This window comes from Pan troglodytes, chromosome 20, assembly GCF_028858775.2.
Source record: "Pan troglodytes isolate AG18354 chromosome 20, NHGRI_mPanTro3-v2.0_pri, whole genome shotgun sequence".
NCBI lineage: Eukaryota > Metazoa > Chordata > Mammalia > Primates > Hominidae > Pan > Pan troglodytes.
Genome location: NC_072418.2, coordinates 26,095,547 through 26,118,006, shown reverse-complemented (window position 1 = coordinate 26,118,006; position 22,460 = coordinate 26,095,547). Strand labels below are relative to the sequence as shown.

The following is a 22,460-nucleotide window of genomic DNA, read 5'->3' as shown; positions in this document are numbered from 1 at the left end:
CTCCGGAGTAGCTGGGATTACAGGCGCATGCCACCACGCCCGGGTACTTTTTGTATTTTTAGTAGAGATGAGGTTTCACCATGTTGGCCAGGCTGCTCTCGAACTCCAGATCCCAGGTGTTCCGCCCGCCTCAACCTCCCAAAGTGCTGGGATTACAGGCATGAGCCACAGCGCCCTGCCCATTTGGACATTTTTAAATCATTTTCATAATGCGGGAAAGACCCTCATCCCATCCCTGAGCGCCTCTCTCACCATGCCGTACCACACTGCTGACCACATCGTGGGATGGCCATTAGAAATAAGGCGGGGGTGGGAGGCAGCCCAAGCTGAGAATGGTTTAGAAAGAATTATGTTACCGGGCCGGGCACGGTGGCTCACGCCTGTAATCCCGGCACTTTGGGAGGCTGAGGTGGGCTGATCACGAGGTCAGGAGTTCGAGACTAGCCTGACCAACATGGTGAAACCTCGTCTCTACTAAAAATACAAAAATTAACCGGGCGTGGTGGCGCACGCCTATAATCCCAGCTACTCAGGAGGCTGAGGCAGGAGAACTGCTTGCACCCGGGAGGCAGAGGTTGCAGTGAGCCCAAATTATGCCACTGCACTCCAGCCTGGGCGGTAGAGCAAGACTCCATCTCAAAAAAAAAAAAAAGAAAAAGAAAGAAAGAAAGAAAGAGAATTATGTTACCAAAATTTGTTCATCTTAGAAAGGCTCCTCAGTCATTCCGTGTGAAGTGGCTATTCCAGGGTAATTGTGCCCTGACTACGCTGCATTTCAGTTTGACTTCTCTTTTTTAAAATCACTGGATTACTCTCACTAATGGGGATATTTAATTTTCTAATCGAACATGGCCAACTGTCCTTTGTGGATTTCCTGATTTGATTTGCTAGTTTAGACCCTGGAGGTAGGGGTGAGGAAATATTGGGTCACATCAGAATACCTTATCACACTTAGAAGATATATAGGAATTTCTTAATAATATCTAACAGTTTTCTCAATACGCATTATATTTAACAGTGATAGCTTACAGGGCAAGAAGGGGACACAGAGGACACAACCTTAGAATTTTAATTTGGTCATAAGTGTTTTGTTTTGTTTTTGGAGACAAGGTCTCACTCTGGTGCTCTGGCTGGAATGCACTGGCACAACCATAGCTCATAATTTGGTTGTAACAGTTCTTTAAAAAATATTGTTGGCTGGGTTTGATGGCTAACACCTGTAATCCAAACACTTTGGAAAGCCATGGTGGAATGATTGCTTAAGCCCAGGGGTTCAAGACCAGTCTGGGCAATGTAGTGAGACTCAGTCTCTACAAAAATTTAGAAAATTGGCCTTGTGTGGTGTTGCCTGCCTATAGTCCCACCTACTCAAGAGGCTGAGGTAGAAGGATCACTGGAGGTTGAGGCTGCAGTGACCCATCATTCAGCCACTACACTTCAGCCTGGATGACAGAGTGAGACCTCTATGTGTACACACACACACACACATATATATACACACACACACAAACATATATATACACATATATATATACACACACATATATTTATACACCCTATATATATAATCAAAATAATATGTATGTTTGCCAGGCATGGTAGCTTACACCTATAATCCCTGCATTTTGGGAGGCAGAGGTGGGCAGATCACCTGAGGTCAGGAGTTCGAGACCAGCCTGCCCAAAATGGTAAAACCCCAACTCTGCTAAACATACAAAAATTAGCCCAGCGTGGTGGCACGCGTCTATAATCCCAGTTATTTGGGAGGCTGAGGCAGGAGGATTGCTTGAACCTGGGAGGCAGAGGTTGCAGTGAGCCGAGATTGCACCATTGCACTCCAGCCTGGGCAACACAGCACGACTCTGTCTTAAAAAAAAAAAAAAAAAGTATGTTGAAAGAAATTTAAGCACAGAAGAAAAGTGAAAGACGATGGTGGGGAATGTGATAAAAGGTGAGTGTGGCTGCTACAGCTCGGTGAGATTTGGTTTCCATCTTAAGGAACTGCCCTCCCACACTGAAACCACAACCCAGCACATGCCAATTCTCACACTATTTATACTTTGCACAAAGACAGCAGAAGGAGGTCAACATCATCGTTCATGACATGGAAGTCTATTCCCCACTGAGACATTTTAAAAATGTTATTGTCTTAAGCCCTCTTCTAATAAAGCCTATACAAATACACACATACAAGCCTGAAACTACTCAAAAAATCAGGCTTTTGAAATCCCATAAATAAGCAAACACAAAAACAGCCACTTTGAGGAGAGAGTGGAATGGAGGGGGTTAGGAGGCTGCTCGCTTCACCTCCTGGCCCCATGTGGAGGTAGGGATGCAGTCGAGGGAGACCCTGGGAAGTCACTTGTTCTGACTGGGTTTTCCCCCAGTTCCACACTTTGTTAACCATTTCCTGGGAAGAGCTTAGGAACCTCCTGTGCTCTAGTGAGTTAGGGCCTCCCCTCACAGGGTATTGGCGAGGAGAAATTCTGAGACTCTGTGACTGAGAAGCTAGCACAGTGCTTGACAAGTACCTGTGGGAACTGTCGTCCTCTGTAACTACCATGTAGCCTTGGAGTGTTCAGATGGCCTGGCCTGGCCTGAGGCTTGGCAAAGCTGTTTGAGGGTCAGCTGCTTTAGGCTCCCACTTTCTCCTCAATCAAAGTGGCTGCTTTTGTGTCTGTTTATTTATGGTTTTAAAAACCTGATATATAGGCCGGGCGCGGTGGCTCACACCTGTAACCCCAGCACTTTGGGAGGCTGAGGCGGGCCGATCACGAGGTCAGGAGTTCAAGACCAGCCTGGCCAACATAGTGAAACCCCGTCTCTACTAAAAATACAAAAATTAGCCGGGCATGGTGGCACGCACCTGTAGTCCCAGCCCCTCGGGAGGCTGAGGCAAGAGAATCACTTGAACCCAGGAGGCAGAGGTTGTGGTGATCGGAGATTGTGCCACTGCACTCCAGCCTGGGCAACAGAGCGAGACTCCATCTCAAAAAAAAAAAAAAAAAAAAAAAACCTGATATATAAATAGAAAGTTCAGCTGGAGGTGCCGAGGCTCAGTGTCTAGGGCTGTGCTTCATGGGCTTCCTTGCTGGCATGTGGCCAGGTGAACTCTGGGTGTGAGGTGGTTCCTACCCTGGATCTACAATCCCCACCACCTCTCCCAGGCCTGAGTAACCAACACAAGGCAGTGCTAAAGAGCGGGGAGTGACGGGCATCAAGCCCATCCAGGAAGATTTGAATGCCATCTGGGCTGGGGGCTGTCGGGGTAGGGACTATGGCTGCCAGAAACCAGGACGGTCATAAAAGCTGAGATATTAAAATAATTGTTATTATATATTTTTTTTATTTTTGAATAGCTATCTAGTATATTATTTGAAATGCATGTGACCTTACACAGAAGGTTAAAGGCAAATACCCTGTTGGGTGGGCCTGGCTTAGCTCAGGGAGGGAGCCCTGTCTGAAAAGGCTGTAACTTAGGTTGTTAGTCTTCATTCAGCAGAGCATCTGATCACATCTTCTGTCACTCAGGACCTGAGGGGTGGGGTTTTAATCATTATCCAGTCAGGGACGCTGGGCTGGGAACTGTCCAATCAGGCAGGCAGCTGGAGCAGACAGGGCGGCTTCCGGGATTGGCGGGGCCTTTGTCTCTCCCTTCAGCCCGAGCTCCGGGTCTCGTCTTCACTGCTCTGTGTCCTCTTCTTCTAGAGGCCCAGCCTCTATGGCCCTCTGACCTGCAGGTATTGGCGATCCATAGCTAAGACGCCAGGTCCCCCGGAAACCTAGAAATGGTGAGAATGTCGGGTCCGACATCCCGAGAGAGGGGAAGGGGCTGTGGCGGGACTCAGACCTCGCCGCAGTCAGCTCCACAATTTGCACCCTGAGTTCTCCTCGCCCGGGCGGCCTCAGTCAACTTGGACCATAAGATGGCGGCTGCGCTGACAGCCAGCCCCCTGGGCGTCCTTTCTCTTCCCTGCTCAGTGACTGTGTCCTGGCCTGCAGCTCTCTCTGGGTGGCTCTGCACCCGCAGCGCCGGGTCTCTCCCAGATTGTGCAGGGACCACGGGAGGGTCGTCAGGGGCGAATCCTGACGGGTGCCGGGTTCATGAATGGGAAGAGCTTTGGTCCGTGGCGTTCCCAGTTTCTCTTTCCTTTCATTAAAAATTTATGAGAGTCAAAAGGCCTGGCGCGGTGTCTCGCGCGTGTAATTCCAGCACTTTGGGAGGCCGAGACAGCCTCCCGAGTAGGTGTAATTACAGACATTTGCCACCACGCCCGGCTAAATTGTTTTCTTTTCATATGGCCATTAGAAAAATAGATGAAGCAGTCATGGTCCCTACAATCCAGGAGCTTTTAGTCTAGCAACTGGATAAATGGTTAAATTAAGCATCATATAATTGGTACAATAAATAGATGTGTGCAGAAAATTTGGGCTCTATTTGTGCCACTTTATATAATTGTGACTTGTGATGTCATCACCTGAAGGGATATTTATAGACAGAAGAATTATTTCTATTTCCATTTCTTTTACCTTGTTAATACATATTTATCTTTTAATAAAATTACCCTAGAAAACCTTTACAAATTTGTTCAAATTGCTTATTAGTATATGTTATATAATTGATAGGGCGGGGTCTAAGAAAGATTAAAATTATACAAACTCTGAGATTTAAGGATTTTTTTTTAAGGTAAGTTTAGGAAAAACAGAACTGGAAATACCCCAGTGGCATAGAGAACAGAATTCTACACAGAGTCCACTCCCTGCCCCAGTTCTGCTCAGGTTCACCTTTTTGGAGGCCTTATTTAGGTCTGGCCCTACCCTTAAGTGTTGCCTCATAGAACTGATTTGTGGAGATCGGAGTTTTGGCTGGTGAATTCTGCTGCTAGGGCTGGTGCTTACAATTCCTGAAACACAAAAGCAGATAAATTTAAAAAATAAAGTATATATTTTATGGTTATAATTTTTTATTAAAACTAGTGCTTGCATTCTATCTAGCAACTTGTTTTCTATTCTTACAGATCTAGTAGTTGCTCTACAAGTCACAAAAAAGTAAACATAGACACAATATAAATTTCTCTAAAATACATTAAATTCTTTCTGCATTCCTCTCTATTTTTAGCTTTTATTGTATATATTTTTTTAAAAAAATCAATGACAGAAACAGAAGAAATAAAAATGCTGGACTTTTCATCTAAATCCTGGGAATTATTAAACAGTACCAGCTCCCAGGGTGTTATAAAAATTAAATTACATAATGTGTTATCCCAGGCACAGTGCCCTGTAACATAATTTTTTTTCTTTTTATTTTTGTTGTATCTCAGCACTTTTAGCTTGTATAACTTTTATAAGCCGGGTGAGGTGGCTCACACCTGTAATCCCAGCATTTTGGGAGGCTCAGGTAAGTGGATCACGAGGTGAGGAGTTTTGAGACCAGCCTGGCAAAGAGACCAGCCTGGCCAACATGGAGAAAGCCCATCTCTACTAAAAATACAAACATTAGCCAGGCATGGTGGCGGACATCTGTCATACCAGCTACTCTGGAGGCTGAGGTCGGAGAATTGCGTGAACCCACGAGACAGAGGTTGCAGTGACCCGAGATCACGCCATGGCACTCCAGCTTGGGTGACAGAGCGAGACTCCAACTCAAAAAAAAAATAAGTTTTTGTATAATTTTTATTATCATTTATTTCTAAGTATAGTCTTTTATAATATATTTTTTTCTATTTTACTTTAAGTTTCGGGATACAAGTGCAGAACGTGTAGGTTTGTTACATAGGTGTACATACATGTGTCATGGTGGTTTGCTGCACCTATCAACCCATCACCTAGGTTTTAAACCTGGCATGCATTAGCTATTTATCCCAATGCTCTTTCTCTCCTCGTCCCCCCACCCCCCGACTGGCCCTGGTGTGTATGGTTTGTCTCCTTGTGTTTATGTGTGCTCATTGTTCAACTCTTACTAATGAGTGACAACATGCAGTGTTTGGTTTTCTGTTCCTGTGTTAGTTTTCTGAGGATAATAGCTTTCAGCTGCATCCATGGTCCCTGCAAAATACATGATCTCATTCTTTTTTATGGCTGCATAGTATTCCATGGTTGTGTATGTACCACATTTTCTTTATCCATTCTATCATTGATGGGCATTTAGGTTGGTTCCATATCTTTGCTATTGTAAATAGTGATTCAATAACATATGTGTTTTTTTTGGGAGGGGACAGAGTCTCGCTCGGTTGCCCAGGCTGGAGTGCAGTGGCATCATCTCAGCTCACTGCAAGCTCCGCCTCCTGGGTTCACGCCATTCTCCTGCCTCAGCCTCCCGAGTAGTTGGGACTACAGGCGCCCACCACTATGCCCAGCTAATTTTTTGTATTTTTAGTAGAGACGGGGTTTCACCCGGTTAGCCAGGATGGTCTCGATCTCCTGACCTCATGATCCACCCGCCTCAGCCTCCCAAAGTGCTGGGATTACAGGCTGAGCCACTGCGCCCAGCCACATATGTGTCTTTATAGTAGAATGATTTATATTCTTGTGAGTATATACTCAGAAATGGTATCACTGGGTCAAATGGTATTTCTGGTCCTAGATCCTTGAGGAATCACCACACTGTCTTCCACAATGGTTGAACTAATTTACATTCCCACCAACAGTGTAAAAGCATTCATATTTCTCCTCAGCCTCACCAGCATGTATTGTTTCTTGAATTTTTGATAATCGCCATTCTGACTGGCGATTTATTTAGGTCTGGTGTTATAGATCTAATGCCGCTTTCTTTTCTCATGGTTGGAGAACAGATTAGAGAATGTTCCTGTGTAAAAAAAAATTATTTTATTGGATAATTTCAGTCATGTCTGTAAGTCAGAACCAGTTCTCTTCACTTTCTTATTTTACCTTGAATCAAATTATAAATTATTTCCATGGCCACTTTCTAAATGTGTATGTGTGTGTGTGTGTTTGTTTTTCAGGAACCATTGAAATTTAGGGATGTGGCCATAGAATTCTCTCTGGAGGAGTGGCAATGCCTGGACACTATACAGCAGAATTTATATAGGAATGTGATGTTAGAGAACTACAGAAACCTGGTCTTCTTGGGTGAGGATAACTTCAATATACAATTCCTATTATACCCTAAAGGTTTCATTTTTCTTTTTTGTATAATGTTTTTAGGTAATTTATGCTTTGCATAAGTGAGTTTCAGATCCCTGTTTTTATAAAAATCTTAGGGATTCATCTCTGTAGAAAAGAATTTCTTCAAGATATTTCATCTTGACCTGAACTTTCTGCATTCCTGAGCTAATCTGTATTCTTCACTCTAGATTAGAGTGGTAATTCCAGAAGTTTAGTGGCATAAAATATTATTGCTCACACTTTAAAATCTAATTGCCAACACCAATTTTTGATTTGTTGTACTGGACAGTGAAATTAAGAACTAACAAATTTAAAATATTTTCTAAATATTTAGAAATTTCTTTTATAAATCAGTATTTTGGGATTGATTTATAAGAATATTCTATTTCACCCTCTTTACTGACTACATTGCCATGTTGGTGATTAGAGAATATAAGCAAGATTTATGTTATTTATTTTCAATAAAACAGGTATTGTTGTCTCTAAGCCAGACCTGATCACCTGTCTGGAACAAGAAAAAGAGCCTTGGACTAGAAAGAGACATAGGATGGTGGCCGAACCCCCAGGTAGGTGAGAGTGAAAGTGAATACAACAGATAACATAGATGAGCGGTTCAAAGGTCAAAGAAAAAGCTAGTGCTTATAATGTGATTTGGGAAGCTGTATTCCAAAGGAAATAGTTTCTGGAAAGCCAGAGTTTTTCCTTTCTTTCCTTTTTCTTTTGAGAGATGGAGTCTCGCTCTGTCACCCAAGCTGGAGTGCAGTGGAACAGTCTGGGCTCACTGCAACCTCCATCTCCAGGTTCAAGCGATTCTCTTGTCTCAGCTTCCCAAGTAGCTGGGACTACAGGTGTGCGCCACCATGCCCAGCTAATTTTTGTATTTTTTTAGTAGAGACAGGGTTTCACTATGTGTTGGCCAGGCTGGTCTCGAACTCCTAACCTCAGGTGATCTGCCCGCCTTGGCCTCTGAAAGTGCTGCGATTACAGGCATGAGCCACGCCACCCTGCCGAGTTTTTCTATTTTGCTCTCATATAAGGGAGTCTTCTGTCTTACGCTTTTAAGTTCTCTCAGGACTCTGCTTTCCCTTCAGTGATCTGCCTTCTAGTTTAGAGTGAGAGCCAAAGTCTCCTTAATGGCATGTAAGAGACTGCACAATCTGACTGCTTTTCCGTTGTTTTGGGGGACACACAAATATCTGCATAATTTTGAGAAACTCTGTTAAACTATTTTTTAAGTTCTTTTTTTGCATCATCTCTGAAATGTGTGAGAGTAGTAGGTTTTTGTTCATTTTTCTGCACATTCCGTCCTGTTTGTATTACTATAGTCTTCAAATATAGTTTGAAATTATAAAGTATGATGTTCAGCTTTGTTTTTTTTTCTCAAGATTGCTTTCACTATTCAAAGTTTATTGTAGTTTCATATATAAATTTTAGACTTGTATTTTTCATTACTGTAAAACGCCACTGGAATTTTGATAGGAAGTTTATTGAATCTATAGATCATTTTGAATAACATGGCACTTTTTTTTTTTTTTTTTTTTTGAGACAAAGTCTCGCTCTTTCTCCAGGCTGGAGTGCAGTGGCACAATCTTGGCTCACTGCAACCTCTCCCTTCCAGGTTCAAGCTATTATCCTGCCTCAGTCCCCCCGAGTAGCTGGAACTACAGGTGCTCACCACCAGGCCCAGCTAATTTTTGTATTTTTAGTAGAGACAGAGTTTCACCATGTTGGCCAGGATGGTCTCCATCTCTTGACCTCGTGATCTGCCTGCCTCAGCCTCCCAAAGTGCTGGGATTACAGGTGTGAGCCACCGTGCCTGGCCAACATGGCACTTTAACAGTATTTATTCTTTCAATCTATAGACATGAAATATTTTTAAATTCATTTGTGTCTTTTCTAATTTCTCTCATTGACATATCTTTCATTGTAAAGATTTTCTACCTCTTTGATTAAATTTCTTCTCAGAAATTTATTTTAATGCTATCATAAATAAGATTTTTTTTTGAGACAGAGTCTTGCTCTGTTGCCCAGGCTGGAGTGCACTGGTGCAATCTCGGCTCACTGCAACCTCTGCCTCCCGGGTTCAAGCAATTATCCTGCCTCAGCCTCCCAAGTAGCTGGGACTGTAGGCACATGCCACCATGCCTGGCTAATTTTTGTATTTTTAGTATAGATGGGGTTTCAGTATGTTGGCCAGGCTGGTCTTGAACTTTTGACCTCAGATGATCCACCTGCCTCAGCCTCCCAAAGTGCTGGGATTACAGGCGTGAGCCGCCACGCCTGGCTGTAAATAAGATTTTTAAAATATTTTATCCGATAGCTTAAGTGTATGGAACCATAACTTGTACGTTAATTTAATATTTTGCTAATTTACTGAGTGTATTTATTAGTTTAGACAGGATTTAATGTACTATATATATATATATATACACACACACATATACAATCATATGATCTGCAACCAGCAACTTTTTACTTACTTGTCTTCAATTTCAATGGCTCTTTTTCATTTTTTTGACTAATTCTTGCCACGTACTAACAGTTCTTTGTTAAAAGAGAAGCATTGACGATAGGCAAAATATAGTTTTGTATTAGTGTCTTTAAACTTGAAAAAGCAAAAGCCTCTTCAAGTTTTTATAACCTGTTTTCAGAAGGTAAAGGTCTTTTGTTGGGCCCCCAGGGTAATGAGATGCCCTCTGGGTTTGTAGTGGAGAGGGCATGTAGCTTGGTCACAAGGCTGCTGGGTCTGCACTAGGGTCCACCTTTAGTTGGCTTGTTACAAGGGGCTTGGGTAGTTGTAATTAACATTTTATTTTTTGGACAGACTGAATTTCTCTCAAGACTTTGACCTGTAGGGCAGACACTAGGGCAGGTTTCTGCAGTCAGGTCTGTATATGGTTAAGTCTTATTTAAGAATGTGGATGAGTATGGCATTCACTGTGCATCAGAGAGGATTTTTCCAGGTCACTCAGTGGGCTTTAACATAGGCAGAACTGGCTGTGAACTGTGGCTCAGGGATGTGAAACTGAGTCATTGAACTGCTTTAAGGACCACAGTAAAGGCCAAGGTCTGCAGGCCTGCTGCATGGCTATAAGTGGGTGTCTTTCTCAAGGCCTCTGAAAGGGTATGTGACCTCTTACAGACTGTGGCTGGGAAAAGTCTGAGATGATTACAGAGTAACTTCAGAATTATCAGTAAGACCAAGTTGGGTAGGTCATCTCCTGGTCTATACTGAAAAATAGGAGTTCTGTAGTTTGCCACCTGCCTTCTGAAAAATAGCACTCCTCAGAATTGGGCATTAGCAGTTTCACAACTCCCTCCCTGGATCTCAAAGCTCTCCTAAAGGCACTTAATTTGGAGATTGGGTCTTGCTACATAACCCAGGCTGGTTTTGAAATCCTGTCCTGAAGCAATTTTCCAACCTGAGGCCGGGCGCGGTGGCTCACGCCTGTAATCCCAGCACTCTGGGAGGCCGAGGTGGGCGGATCACGAGGTCAGGAGATCGAGACCATCCTGGCTAACATGGTGGAACCCCGTCTCTACTAAAAATACAAAAAAAATTAGCCGGGCATGGTGGCGGGTGCCTGTAGTCCCAGCTATACGGGAGACTGAGGCAAGAGAATGGTATAAACCGGGAGGCAGAGGTTGCAGTGAGCCGAGATTGTGCCACTGCACTCCAGCCTGGGTGACAGAGCAAGACTCCATCTCAAAAAAATAAGTAAATAAATAAAATTGTCTCTAGTTTCTTTTAAATGTTTATTGATTAAAAGTTTCTCATTAGAATCTTCTGTTTATGATTACACTCCATTTTCTTTGAAATTTTACTGCCATGGAGCACATGCCAGTTATTCAAAATACTTGCCTTCTGTGAACACAGTCACATATTACAGTTATCTAGAGAATAGAATTTTTTTTGTTTTCTTTTTTTTTTTTTTTGAGACGGAGTCTCACTCTGTCACCAGGCTAAAGTACAATGGCGCAATCTCGGCTCACTGCAACCTCCGCCTCCTGAGTTCAAGCAATTCTGCTGCCTCAGCCTCCCGAGTAGCTGGGATTACAGCCATGTGCCAAAACGCCCAGCTAATTTTGTATTTTTAATAGAGACGGGGTTTCACCATGTTGGTCAGGCTGGCCTTGAACTCCCAACTTCAGGTGATCCGCCTGCCTCAGCCACCCAAAGTGCTGGGATTACATGTGTGAGCTACCGCACCGAGCCTATTTAGATAAATTCTTAAGGGTACATCGTTTTGCAAACCAGATCTTTTTTTTTTTTTTTTTCTGAGATGGAGTTTTGCTCTTATTGCACAGGCTGGAGTGCAATGGCGCAGTCTTGGCTCACTGCAACCTCCACCTACCAGGTTCAAGCAATTCTCCTGCCTCAGCCTCCCGAGTAGCAGAGATTACAGGCATGTGCCACCATGCCTGGCTAATTTTGTACTTTTTTTATTAGTAGAGATAGGGTTTCTCCATTTTGGTCAGGCTGGTCTCGAACCCCCAACCTCAGATGATCCACCTACCTCAGCCTCCCAAAGTGCTGGGATTACAGGTGTGAGCCACTGCGCCTGGGTTTTTTTTTTTTTTTTTTAGAGATGCGGTCTCACTTTGCTGCCCAGGCTGAAGTGCAGTGGAGTGATTTCGGCTCCCATGTTCAAGGGATCCTACCACTTCAGCCTCCCGAGTAGCTGGGACTACAGGCACATGCCACCAGGCCTGGCTAATTTTTGTATTTTTAGTAGAGATGGGGTCTCCCCATGTTGGCCAGGCTGGTCTCGTACTTCTGACCTCAGGTGATTTGTCCACCTCAGTCTCCCTAAATGCTGGGATTACAGGTGTGAGCCACCATGCCTGGCCTACTAGTGTGTTTTTTTTAGTGTAGGTTTCTTAATATTAGTTTCTTGTGCTTTTTAGTTTTACATATGTATTATAATTTTAGACAATTTGCAATTCTGTTTGTACACTTTAAGTCAATGTGGGGTTTACTTAAGAGATACATCAGCCATATGACTATCACAATGAGAGTATATATGTTTGTGTGTTTATCTGTAAATATAACCACAACTTTGGTTATGACTTATCTTGTATATATTCTTTCTTAGTTGATTTTTTTTTTTTTTTTTTTTTTTTGAGTTGGAGTCTCACTCTGTCGCCCAGGCTGGAGTGCAATGGCGCGATCTTGGCTAACTGCAACCTCTGCCTCCCGGGTTCAAGCAGTTCTCCAGCCTCAGCCACCGAGTAGCCGGGATTACAGGCTCATGTCACCACACCCAGATAATTTTTGTATTTTTAGTAGAGATGGGGTTTCACAATGTTGACCAGGCTGGTCTAGAACTTCCGACCTCAGGTGATCCGCTCACCTCGGCCTCCCAAAGTGCTGAGATTACAGGCGTGAGCCACAGTGCCTGGCCCTTTTTTTTTTTCTTAGTTGATTTTCAGTGATTGTTTTATCTTGTCTAATTGAGTAGTCATGGAAATAGTTTTATTTTCACCATGTGTTTAATGATGAATATGTATTTGCTCTGTGTGAGACAAACACTTTTGTGATTTGAAGGTAATTTATGAAAAGATTTATGATTCTGAATTTTTTCAGATTTTTTTTTGAGAAAAATTAATTGTAAAAACACATAATATAAAATGTATTGTCTTAAATCTATTGAAGTGTACATTCCAGGTTGTGGCTTACATGTGTAATCCCAGAATTTGAGGATCTTAAGGCAGGAGGATTGCTTGATCCCAAAAGTTTGAGACCAGCCTGGGCAACATATGGAGATTCCCGCTCTACAAATTTTTTTTTTTTTTTTTAACCCAGGCATGGTTGTGTGCACCTGTGGTCCCAGCTCTTTGAAAGATTGAGGGAGGAGGATTACTTGAGTCTGGGAATTTGAGGCTACACTTAGCCATAATTGTGCCACTGCACTCCACCTTACGTGATAGAATGAGACCCTGTCTCAGAAAAAAGCTGTACTTTTCAGACATGTTAACTATATTCACATTGTTATGCAAAAGACTTTTAAAAATTTTACATCTAATAAAACTAAAACTCAATATCCATTAAGTAACAGCTGAACATTTTACCCTCTCTCCAGCCCTTGACAAATATCCTTCTACTTTCTGTTTTTATGAGCGTGACTACTTAAGATATCTCCTATAAATGGGATCATATAGTAGCCATCATTTTGTTAATGGCTTATTTCAGGTGACATAATAATGCTCGAAGTTTGTCTTAAAGTGTGACAAGATTTTTTTTAAGGCTGAATAATATTCCATTGTATTTATATGTTACATTTTTTGATGTATTTATAAGTCAAGAAAGGGTTGCTTCAGTCTTTTGGCTTTTGTGAATACTGGTACAGTAAACATCAATGTTCAAATATGCCTTCTAGCTCCTGCATTGCAGAGTTTGCATATAGATTTACAAATTGAATTATTGTATTTAATGATTCCATTTTTAATTATTTGGGTAACATAACATTTTAAAACAGTGGCTGCATCCTTGTTTTATACCAACAAATAACGGATTTTCAGTTCATCATCAACAGATTTAATGTTTTAAAAAAATTGATAGTGGCCATTCTAATTGGTTTGAGTTGATTTTTTTCACGTGATTTTTATGCATTTCTCTACAAATGTAATTTCCTGTGTCTTTTCAAATGCTTTTTCCGATTTTTGTATTTTTTTGATGAAAATTTATTTCAATTATTAGTCCATTTAAGACTTGTTTATGTATTCTCAATATTAACTGCCATGGACCTTGCTGGACTGAACAAAGGAGGATGAACGTAGGAATAAAGACAAAGACAAAAGAGTGTATTTGGAAGAAGGGGTCAGGGGGCTCCTTGCTTCTAGTGAACAAGGGCCGTGAACTTCTATAGCCCTTTGTATTTATTGAGTAAAGGAGATAGGGAGAAGGGGGTGGTTGTCAGTCAGCTGCTTTACTTAGTGCAGACTTGCACAACTGCATTCTTTGAACAGTAGTCTCCAGATGTTCCAGTAGATAACCTCAAGGAGCATGGCACCAGGGAGTGACTGCCCTCAGCAAACCTTCTGGTGGCAGGCACAGATGTGAGTTTGCCCACATCCTGCATTCATGACAAACAGTTTGCTGTTTGATCATATAGCCTTCAGTGGAATGCTGAGTTGGTCATGACCCTCGGGCCTTTAGCTCCCTACAATTAACTCTTATCACATATAATTAGCAAATATTTTTACTTATTTTCTACAAGGCATTGTCACTCTAATGTTTTTTTGATGTGTGGAAATTTTGAAGTATAGTGTAGTTACTTTTTTCTTTGATGCTCATGCATTTAATATCATATCAAAAAAAATGGTGCCAAGACCAACGTCATGTCATTTCTCTTTTTTTCTAAGAGATTTATTAGTTATTTTTATATGTTTAAGTATTTTATTTAAAATATTTTTTGTATATGTTTCAAAGAATCCAGCTTTATCAGTGTTGGTGTCCAGTTTTCAACATGATTTTTTGAAGAGATTGTCTTTTCTCTGTTGTGTGCTCATGGCAACGTTGTAAAAGATTATTTAATCATATACTGAGGAGTTTATTTCTGGGCTCTCTATTCTGTTTTTTAATCTATTTATCTGTCTTTATGTCAGTACCACCTTGTTTTTGTAGCTATTAATATTTTTTAAAATCCAGAAGTATAACACCTCTTTGTTCTTTTTCATGAGTGTTTGGCTATAGTTTATAATCAAATTTTAAAATTTTAAACAATATTCTTGTAAAACTTGTGCTTTGGGATTTTTTTTTTTTGAGACGGAGTCTTGCTCTCTCGCCCAGGCTGGAGTGCAGTGGCACAATCTCGGCTCACTGCAAGCTCCGCCTCCCAGGTTCATGCCATTCTCCTGCCTCAGCCTCCCGAGTAGCTGGGACTACAGGTGCCCGCCACCACGCCCGGCTAATTTTTTTGTATTTTTAGTAGAGACAGGGTTTCCCTGTGTTAGCCAGGATGGTCTCGATCTCCTAACCTCGTGATCCGCCCGCCTCGGCCTCCCAAAGTGCTGGGATTACAGGCTTGAGCCACCGCGCCCGGCCACTTTGGGGATGGGATTTTTATAGAAATTATATTGAATGTATTCATCACTGTAAGTTGTACAGACATCTTTGAAAAATTAAATTTTTTGACCCTTGAGTAAAACTATGTTGAAGAGTATGTGTTGTTTTCATGTATATTTGGATGTGCCAGTTTTACTTGTGTTCTCAATTTCCAGTTTCATTCAGTCTTAGTCAGAAAACATTCAGTGTACAATTTTTATTTTCTTACATTTATTTGTTGTTGTTGTTTTGAGACAGGATCTCTTTCTGTTACCCAGGCTGGAGTGCAGTGACTGCAGCTTCAACCTTCGGGGCTCAAGTGCTCCTTTCACCTCAGCCTCCTGAGTAGCTGGAACTACAGAGATGCACTACCATGCCTGGCTAATTTTTTGATTATTTGTAGGGATGGAGTCTTACTGTGTTGCCTTGGCTCGTCTCAAACTTCTGGCCCCAAGAGATCCTCCCATCTTGGTCTCCCAAAGTGTTGAAATTATAGGCATGAGCCACAGCACCCACCTGGTATTCCTAAATTTAATAAGACTTGTTGTGTATCCTAACAGAATACACCAGGTGCAAATAAGAATATTGTGTGTTTTCTTGCTTTTAACTGGAAAGTTGTTTACATGTCTGTTAAGCCTAGTTTATCTATGGTATAACCTGAATGTTCACGTTCCCCAAACATCATGCTGCAATGCAGTCCTCAATGTTGGATGCAGAACCTGGTGGGAGGTGTTCTAGTCATGGGGGCAAATTTCTCATGAATAGCTTGGCATCACCCTCTTGGTAATCAAAAACTTTACCCTCTGTTAATTTAAATGAGAGCTGGCTCATTAAAATTACCTGGCTTCTTTATTTCACACTTGCTCTGTCCCTTACCATGTGATATGTTCACATAGTACTCACATAGTTACTCTTTGTGTTTCACCATGTTTGTAAGCTTTGTGAGACCCTCACCAGAAGTCAATGCTGGCACGCACTTGTACGGTCTGCCAAACTGTGTGCCAAATAAACTTTTTCCTTTTTCTTTTTTTTTTTGTTTTTGAGACATAGTCTCACTCTGTCACCTAGGCTGGACTGCAGTGGCGCAATCTTGGCTCACTGCAACCTCCGTCTCCCAGATTCAAGTGATTCTCCTGCCTCAGCCTCCCGAGCAGCTGGGATTACAGGCACGCACCACCATGCCTGGCTAATTTTGTATTTTAAGTAGAGACAGGGTTTCACCATGTTGGCCAGGCTGGTCTCAAACTCCTGACCTCAGTTGATTTGCCTGCCTTGGCCTCCCAAAGTGCTGTGATTACAGGCATGAGCCACCGCACCCTGCCAAACTTTTTTCTTTATAAATTATCCACTGTCAGGTGTGCTGCTGTATACAAAATAATTGAAGTTGGCAATTTACTTTTAAAGGCATTATGTTATATTGGGAAGCAGAAAGATCTATGTTGGGTAAATGTAACAGACTTTTATTTTCTATGTGGCTCTTTGCATTCTGCTCACCTGGGTCATTGCACACACTTAACTAATTGATAAATTTTCCACAAATGTATTTTGGTCAATATGTTTTTGTTACATTTATATTTCTATTAAGAAATTAGGGCCTTTGGGCCGAGCACGGTGGCTCATGCCTGTAATCCCAGCATTTTGGGAGGCTGAGGTGGGCAGATCACGAGGTCAGGAATTTGAGACCAGCCTGGCCAACATGGTGAAACCCCGTTTCTACTAAAAATGCAAATATTAGCTGGGCATGGTGGCGCATGCCTGTAATCCTAGCTACTCAGGAGGCTGAGGCAGGAGAGTTGCTTGAACCTGGGAGGTAGCAGTTGCAGTGAGCTGAGATCACACTACCGCAATCCAGCCCAAGTGACAGATTGAAACTCCGTCTCAGGAAAAAAAAAAAAAAAAGAAATTAGGGCCTTTGGTATTTTGCTATACCATCTTGCTTATGTAATTTGTATAATTGTATAGGTTGGATTTGTAAAGTATATTTAGAGTCTATCAAGTGGAGTCATTTGTTATTTTTATTTCTTTCAGTTATTTGTTCTCATTTTGCCCAAGACTTTTCACCAGAGCAGAACATAAAAGATTCTTTCCAAAAAGTGACACCAAGAAGATATGGAAAATGTGAACATGAGAATTTACAGTTAAGTAAAAGTGTGGATGAGTGCAAGGTGCAAAAAGGAGGTTATAATGGACTTAACCAATGTTTGCCAACTACCCAGAGCAAAATATTTCAATGTGATAAATATATGAAAATCTTTCGTAAATTTTCAAATTTAAATGGACATAAGGTAAGACACACCAGAAAAAAACCTTTTAAATATAAAGAATTTGGCAAATCATTTTGCATATTTTCAAACCTAACTCAACATAAAATAATTTGTACTAGAGTAAATATCTACAAATGTGATGACTGTGGAAAAGCCTTTAATGGATCCTCAATCTTTACTAAACATAAAAGAATTCATATTGGAGAGAAACCGTACATATGTGAAGAATGTGGCAAAGCCTGTAACCAATTCACAAACCTTACTACACATAAGATAATTTATACTAGAGACAAACTCTACAAACGTGAAGAATGTAGCAAAGCCTTTAACTTCTCAGCACACATTACAACACATACAATAATTCATACTGGAGAGAATCCCTACAAACGTGAAGAATGTGACAAAGCCTTTAATCAGTCCTCAACCCTTACTACACATAAGATAATTCATACCAGAGAGAAATTCAATGAATATAAGGAATGTGGCAAAGCTTTCAACCAGTCCTCACACCTTACCAGACATAAGATAATTCATACTGGAGAGAAACCCTACAAATGTGAAGAATGTGGCAAAGCCTTTAACCAGTCCTCACACCTTACCAGACATAAGATAATTCATACTGGAGAGAAGCCCTACAAATGTGAAGAATGTGGCAAAGCCTTTAGGCAGTCCTCACACCTTACTACACATAAGATAATTCATACTGGAGAGAAACCCTACAAATGTGAAGAATGTGGCAAAGCTTTTAACAAGTCCTCACACCTTACTAGACATAAGAGCATTCATACTGGAGAAAAACCCTACCAGTGTGAAAAATGTGGCAAAGCTTCTAACCAATCCTCAAACCTTACTGAACATAAGAATATTCATACTGAAGAGAAACCATACAAATGTGAAGAATGTGGCAAAGCCTTTAACCAGTTCTCAAACCTTACTACACATAAAAGAATTCATACTGGAGAGAAACCCTACAAATGTGAAGAATGTGGCAAAGCTTTTAACCAGTCCTCAATCCTTACTACACATAAGAGAATTCATACTGGAGAGAAATCCTACAAATGTGAAGAATGTGGCAAAGCTTTCTATCGATCCTCAAAACTTACTGAACATAAGAAAATTCATACTGGAGAGAAACCCTACACATGTGAAGAATGTGGCAAAGCCTTTAACCATTCCTCACACCTTACTACACATAAGGTAATTCATACTGGAGAGAAACCCTACCAATGTGAAGAATGTGGTAAAGCCTTTAACCAGTCTTCACACCTTACTAGACATAAGAGAATTCATACTGGAGAGAAACCCTACCAATGTGAAAAATGTGGCAAAGCTTTTAACCAGTCCTCAAACCTTACTGGACATAAGAAAATTCATACTGGTGAGAAACTCTACAAACCTAAAAGATGTAACAGTGATTTTGAAAACACTTCAAAGTTTTCTAAACATAAGAGAAATTATGCTGGTGAGAAATCTTAGAAATGTGAAGAATGTAACAAAACCTTTAAAAGTTGTCACACTTGATTGTGCATAAGATAATTCATACTAAAAAAAAACCTACAAGTGTGAAGAATGTGGCAAAACTTTTAACCAATGCTCACACCTTATTGCACGGGAAAGCATTTGTACTAGAAAAAAAATTTCAAATATACATACAGAATATGAAAAAGCCATTAATATCTGTTCACATCTTACTCAACATCAGAGATTTCATACTTAATAAAAGCATTATACATGCAATTACTGTCGAAAATCTTTCAGAAAATATAAGCCTCTAAAGTGAAGAGTATTCATTTTGAAGACACACATTATGAACATAAGGAGGGTTGTAGTACCTTTACTTGTATCACAGATCTCATTGTACACATTTTGTGCTAGAGGAAGACCATGGAGCAGTTGCTTAAACTTTGTGCAACATAAGGAAATTTATACTGGAGAAAAACCCTGCAAATGTAATAAATTTGGGAAAACATTTTTTCAAAAACGACAGCTTAGAAAACACTAGAGGGTTCATACTAAAATCTATTTTTGCAGATGCAGTAAATATGAAAAAATATTTAATCCAAAATTCTATGTAAATATCAGATAATTTACAGTAGAAATAGTTAAGGCACTGACACTTCAGGCATTACACTAAATCAGATTGCTAAGTATAGAAAGGAATCTAAAACTAAAATTGGTAAATGAATTATTTGTATATAACATTATAAGAAGTAGAAAATTTTTGCAGAGTTGTAATTACATTCAAACTATACTTTTCTTTGAAAAAAATTAGGTTTTATAAAAAGTGAATAATGATGTCATTTAACTCAAATTATGCTCTTCATTCCTATTGTATTCACATGTGAAAGCATGTGACTAATTGTTGCTGCATCAAAGATGAGAGATTCTTTTTTATTAGGTGTGCATTATTTACGACCTTTTTTAGTGAAAGAGTTAAGGACATTAAAATGTAAGATGCAAGATGAAAATGTAAGTGGAGAGGCTCTTTCTGGTTAATTTATAATATTGACTGTTGCATGAGGTAGGAGTTCAGATAAATATCCTGTGTTATATTGAGAAAAAAATTTTTTTGGTATATCATTTTACTAATTGTACTTTTTTTTTTTTTTGAGACAGAGTTTTGCTCTTGTTGCCCAGGCTGGAGTGCAATGGTGTGATCTTGGCTCACCAAAACCTCCACCTCCCAGGTTCAAGGGATTCTCCTGCCTCAGCCTCCCGAGTAGCTGGGATTACAGGCATGTGCCACCATGCCTGGCTAATTTTGTATTTTTAGTAGAGATGGGGTTTCTCTATGTTGGTCAGGCTGGTCTCGAACTTCCGACCTCGGGTGATCCACCCACCTCGGCCTCCCAAAGTGCTGGGATTACAGGCGCGAGTCACCATGCCTGGCCAATTGTACTTCTATGTAATAAAATGTAGTACATTTTAAAATTTTTAGATAATGTGTGAACTTATTAATCAGGCTTTTTAAAAAACATGTTAAGACCATTGTGCATTCAATGAAGCATTATTATGCCATTAAATTTAACTTATCCCATCTTACTCAAGGGTATAGGTAAATGATGGTAACAATACACTATTTAATAAGATAATGGACTAACATTTCTAGTAATCTATTTTGCCAGTGGCTTTAAATTGCAAATAAGTCAGAATATTATTCCTGTAGGTTGAATTATTACTCATTTTTTCTTATTTAAACTTCTTTTTCTTAATTTTTGTGGGTACATAGTATGTGTAAATATGGCATATATGGCATATTTTGGTACAGGTATATAATATGTAATAATTACATATGGGTAAATGAAATATTCATTACCTGCAGCATTTATTGTTTGTATTTGTTTGTATTATAAACTAATTCTGCACTTTTTGGTTTTTTTTTGAGACGAGTCTCACTATGTCACCCAGGCTGTGCACGCCTGGGTGCATTGGCGTGGTCTCGGCTCACTGCAACCTCCGCCTACTGGGTTCAAGTGGTTCTCCCGCCTCAGCCTCCTGAGTAGTTGGGACTACAGGCGCATGCCACCACACTCAGCTAATTTTTGTATTTTTAGTAGAAACAGAGTTTCACTATGTTGGCCAGGTTTGTCTTGAACTCCTGACCCCATGATTAGCCCCCTCGGCCTCCCAAAGTGCTGGGATTACAGGTGTGAGCCACCACGCCCAGCCACTTTTAGTTGTTTTCAAATGTACATTAAATTGTTGTTGGCTACAGGGTCTCTTTTATGGTCATAAGAAAACAATATAAACAAAATGCATACATTTCTGAGACCTGAATTAACATTAAAAAATTGTTATATATTTTTCTTCAAACATGTTGCCTCTCTGCCTGCAAGCACATACAGACTATTAGTTTTGATTTACACAGAGTTAAATATATACATATATTACTTTAAAGATAAAGCTTGGGTTTAAAAAAATTATGGAGTGAGTAAATGCCTTCTTTGTGAATATGAGTTTCTACCTAGTTTCAGAAGAGCAATATTGAAACAAATCAAATTATTTTAATTAGATGATGACTGCAAAACTAAAAAAACTTAAAAATGCTGAAAACAAATCCATACTCTCTGCTTTGTATTGAATTGATTACTGTAAAATTGTATGGCTTGTAATTCAGAATCTCCCTATGCAAATTTTTGTTTTTACTTGTCTGATTCTTAGGCTAGACCCATAATTTTCTTGTGTCTTACATTTTTTTCTCTTATTTTATATAAGATGCTATGTGAGCTGGTCAGAGATTATAAAAATAATTTTTATAAAATCTGCAAAAAATTTAGATTTAATTTCAAAATTAGTGTATTGTTATATTTTATGTTGTTAGAATATTTTATTCTTTTAATTGGAGAATGCTGTATAAGCCTACTTTTTTTAGTTTTTGTTCCTTTCAGTTTTTATAATGAAAATAAGTAAATTGATTGAGCCCATTTGTTTAGGTAAGTACTAGGGGGGGCTTCCTAAATCATGAGGATGTTTTTATATATAAATATAGCAAACAAACATGACAGTGCTTTCTGTGTCACAGGTGCTTTATAATAAGCCATAAATATTCCTGTTGGAGTTAGTTTGTAACTTCAAGACAGAGATGGAACATATCAATGGTGAGAAATAACATTGATTTTTTATGTGGAGAGGACATTTATTTTCAGGCTGCAAAGCTCAATTTTGCTAAATTAAAAAATTGTGCTTCTTTTATTTCCTAATTGTCTTAGTTTTCTTTGTCTTATTATGTGTATTTCAGCTGTGTATGCATCACAGCCCTCCGTTTTGCTGTGCTGTGGCTACAGTTTTCTCACTGTTCTCTTCACACCATGTCATTTCACATGGTATATTGTAGGTTTTGATGAGAAATCAGTATTTTTAATGCACTGCAAGATTGGTTTTAACTGGAGATTTTGCATATCAATATAATTTTCTGATCAGTTAAATTAAAACAAAAAGCATACAGTGTCTACAGATGAAAGGATTAAATCATTTAGCGTTTTTCTCTGTTTGTTAAAGAATAATCTTATTAAATTCTTACACAA

At 40.0% G+C, this 22,460-nt stretch overlaps 1 protein-coding gene across 1 annotated transcript; it reads left to right on the top strand.

Moving 5' to 3' along the window:
- The first annotated feature begins 3,587 nt into the window (after window positions 1–3,587).
- Window positions 3,588–22,128, top strand: ZNF681 (zinc finger protein 681). The gene is made up of 4 exons (XM_524195.8): window positions 3,588–3,791; window positions 6,963–7,089; window positions 7,596–7,691; window positions 17,201–22,128. Exons 1-4 carry the CDS (start codon window positions 3,789–3,791, stop codon window positions 18,910–18,912), a joined length of 1,938 nt encoding a protein of 645 aa, XP_524195.3. The 5' UTR covers window positions 3,588–3,788; the 3' UTR covers window positions 18,913–22,128.
- The last annotated feature ends 332 nt before the right edge of the window (window positions 22,129–22,460 follow it).

Bases quoted from the DNA above. Each gene is read 5' to 3' on its own strand.
- ZNF681 (XM_524195.8), top strand. The intron at 7,090-7,595 runs GTGAGGATAACT...TCAATAAAACAG, and splicing joins CAGAAACCTGGTCTTCTTGG to GTATTGTTGTCTCTAAGCCA. The intron at 7,692-17,200 runs GTAGGTGAGAGT...TATTTCTTTCAG, and splicing joins GATGGTGGCCGAACCCCCAG to TTATTTGTTCTCATTTTGCC.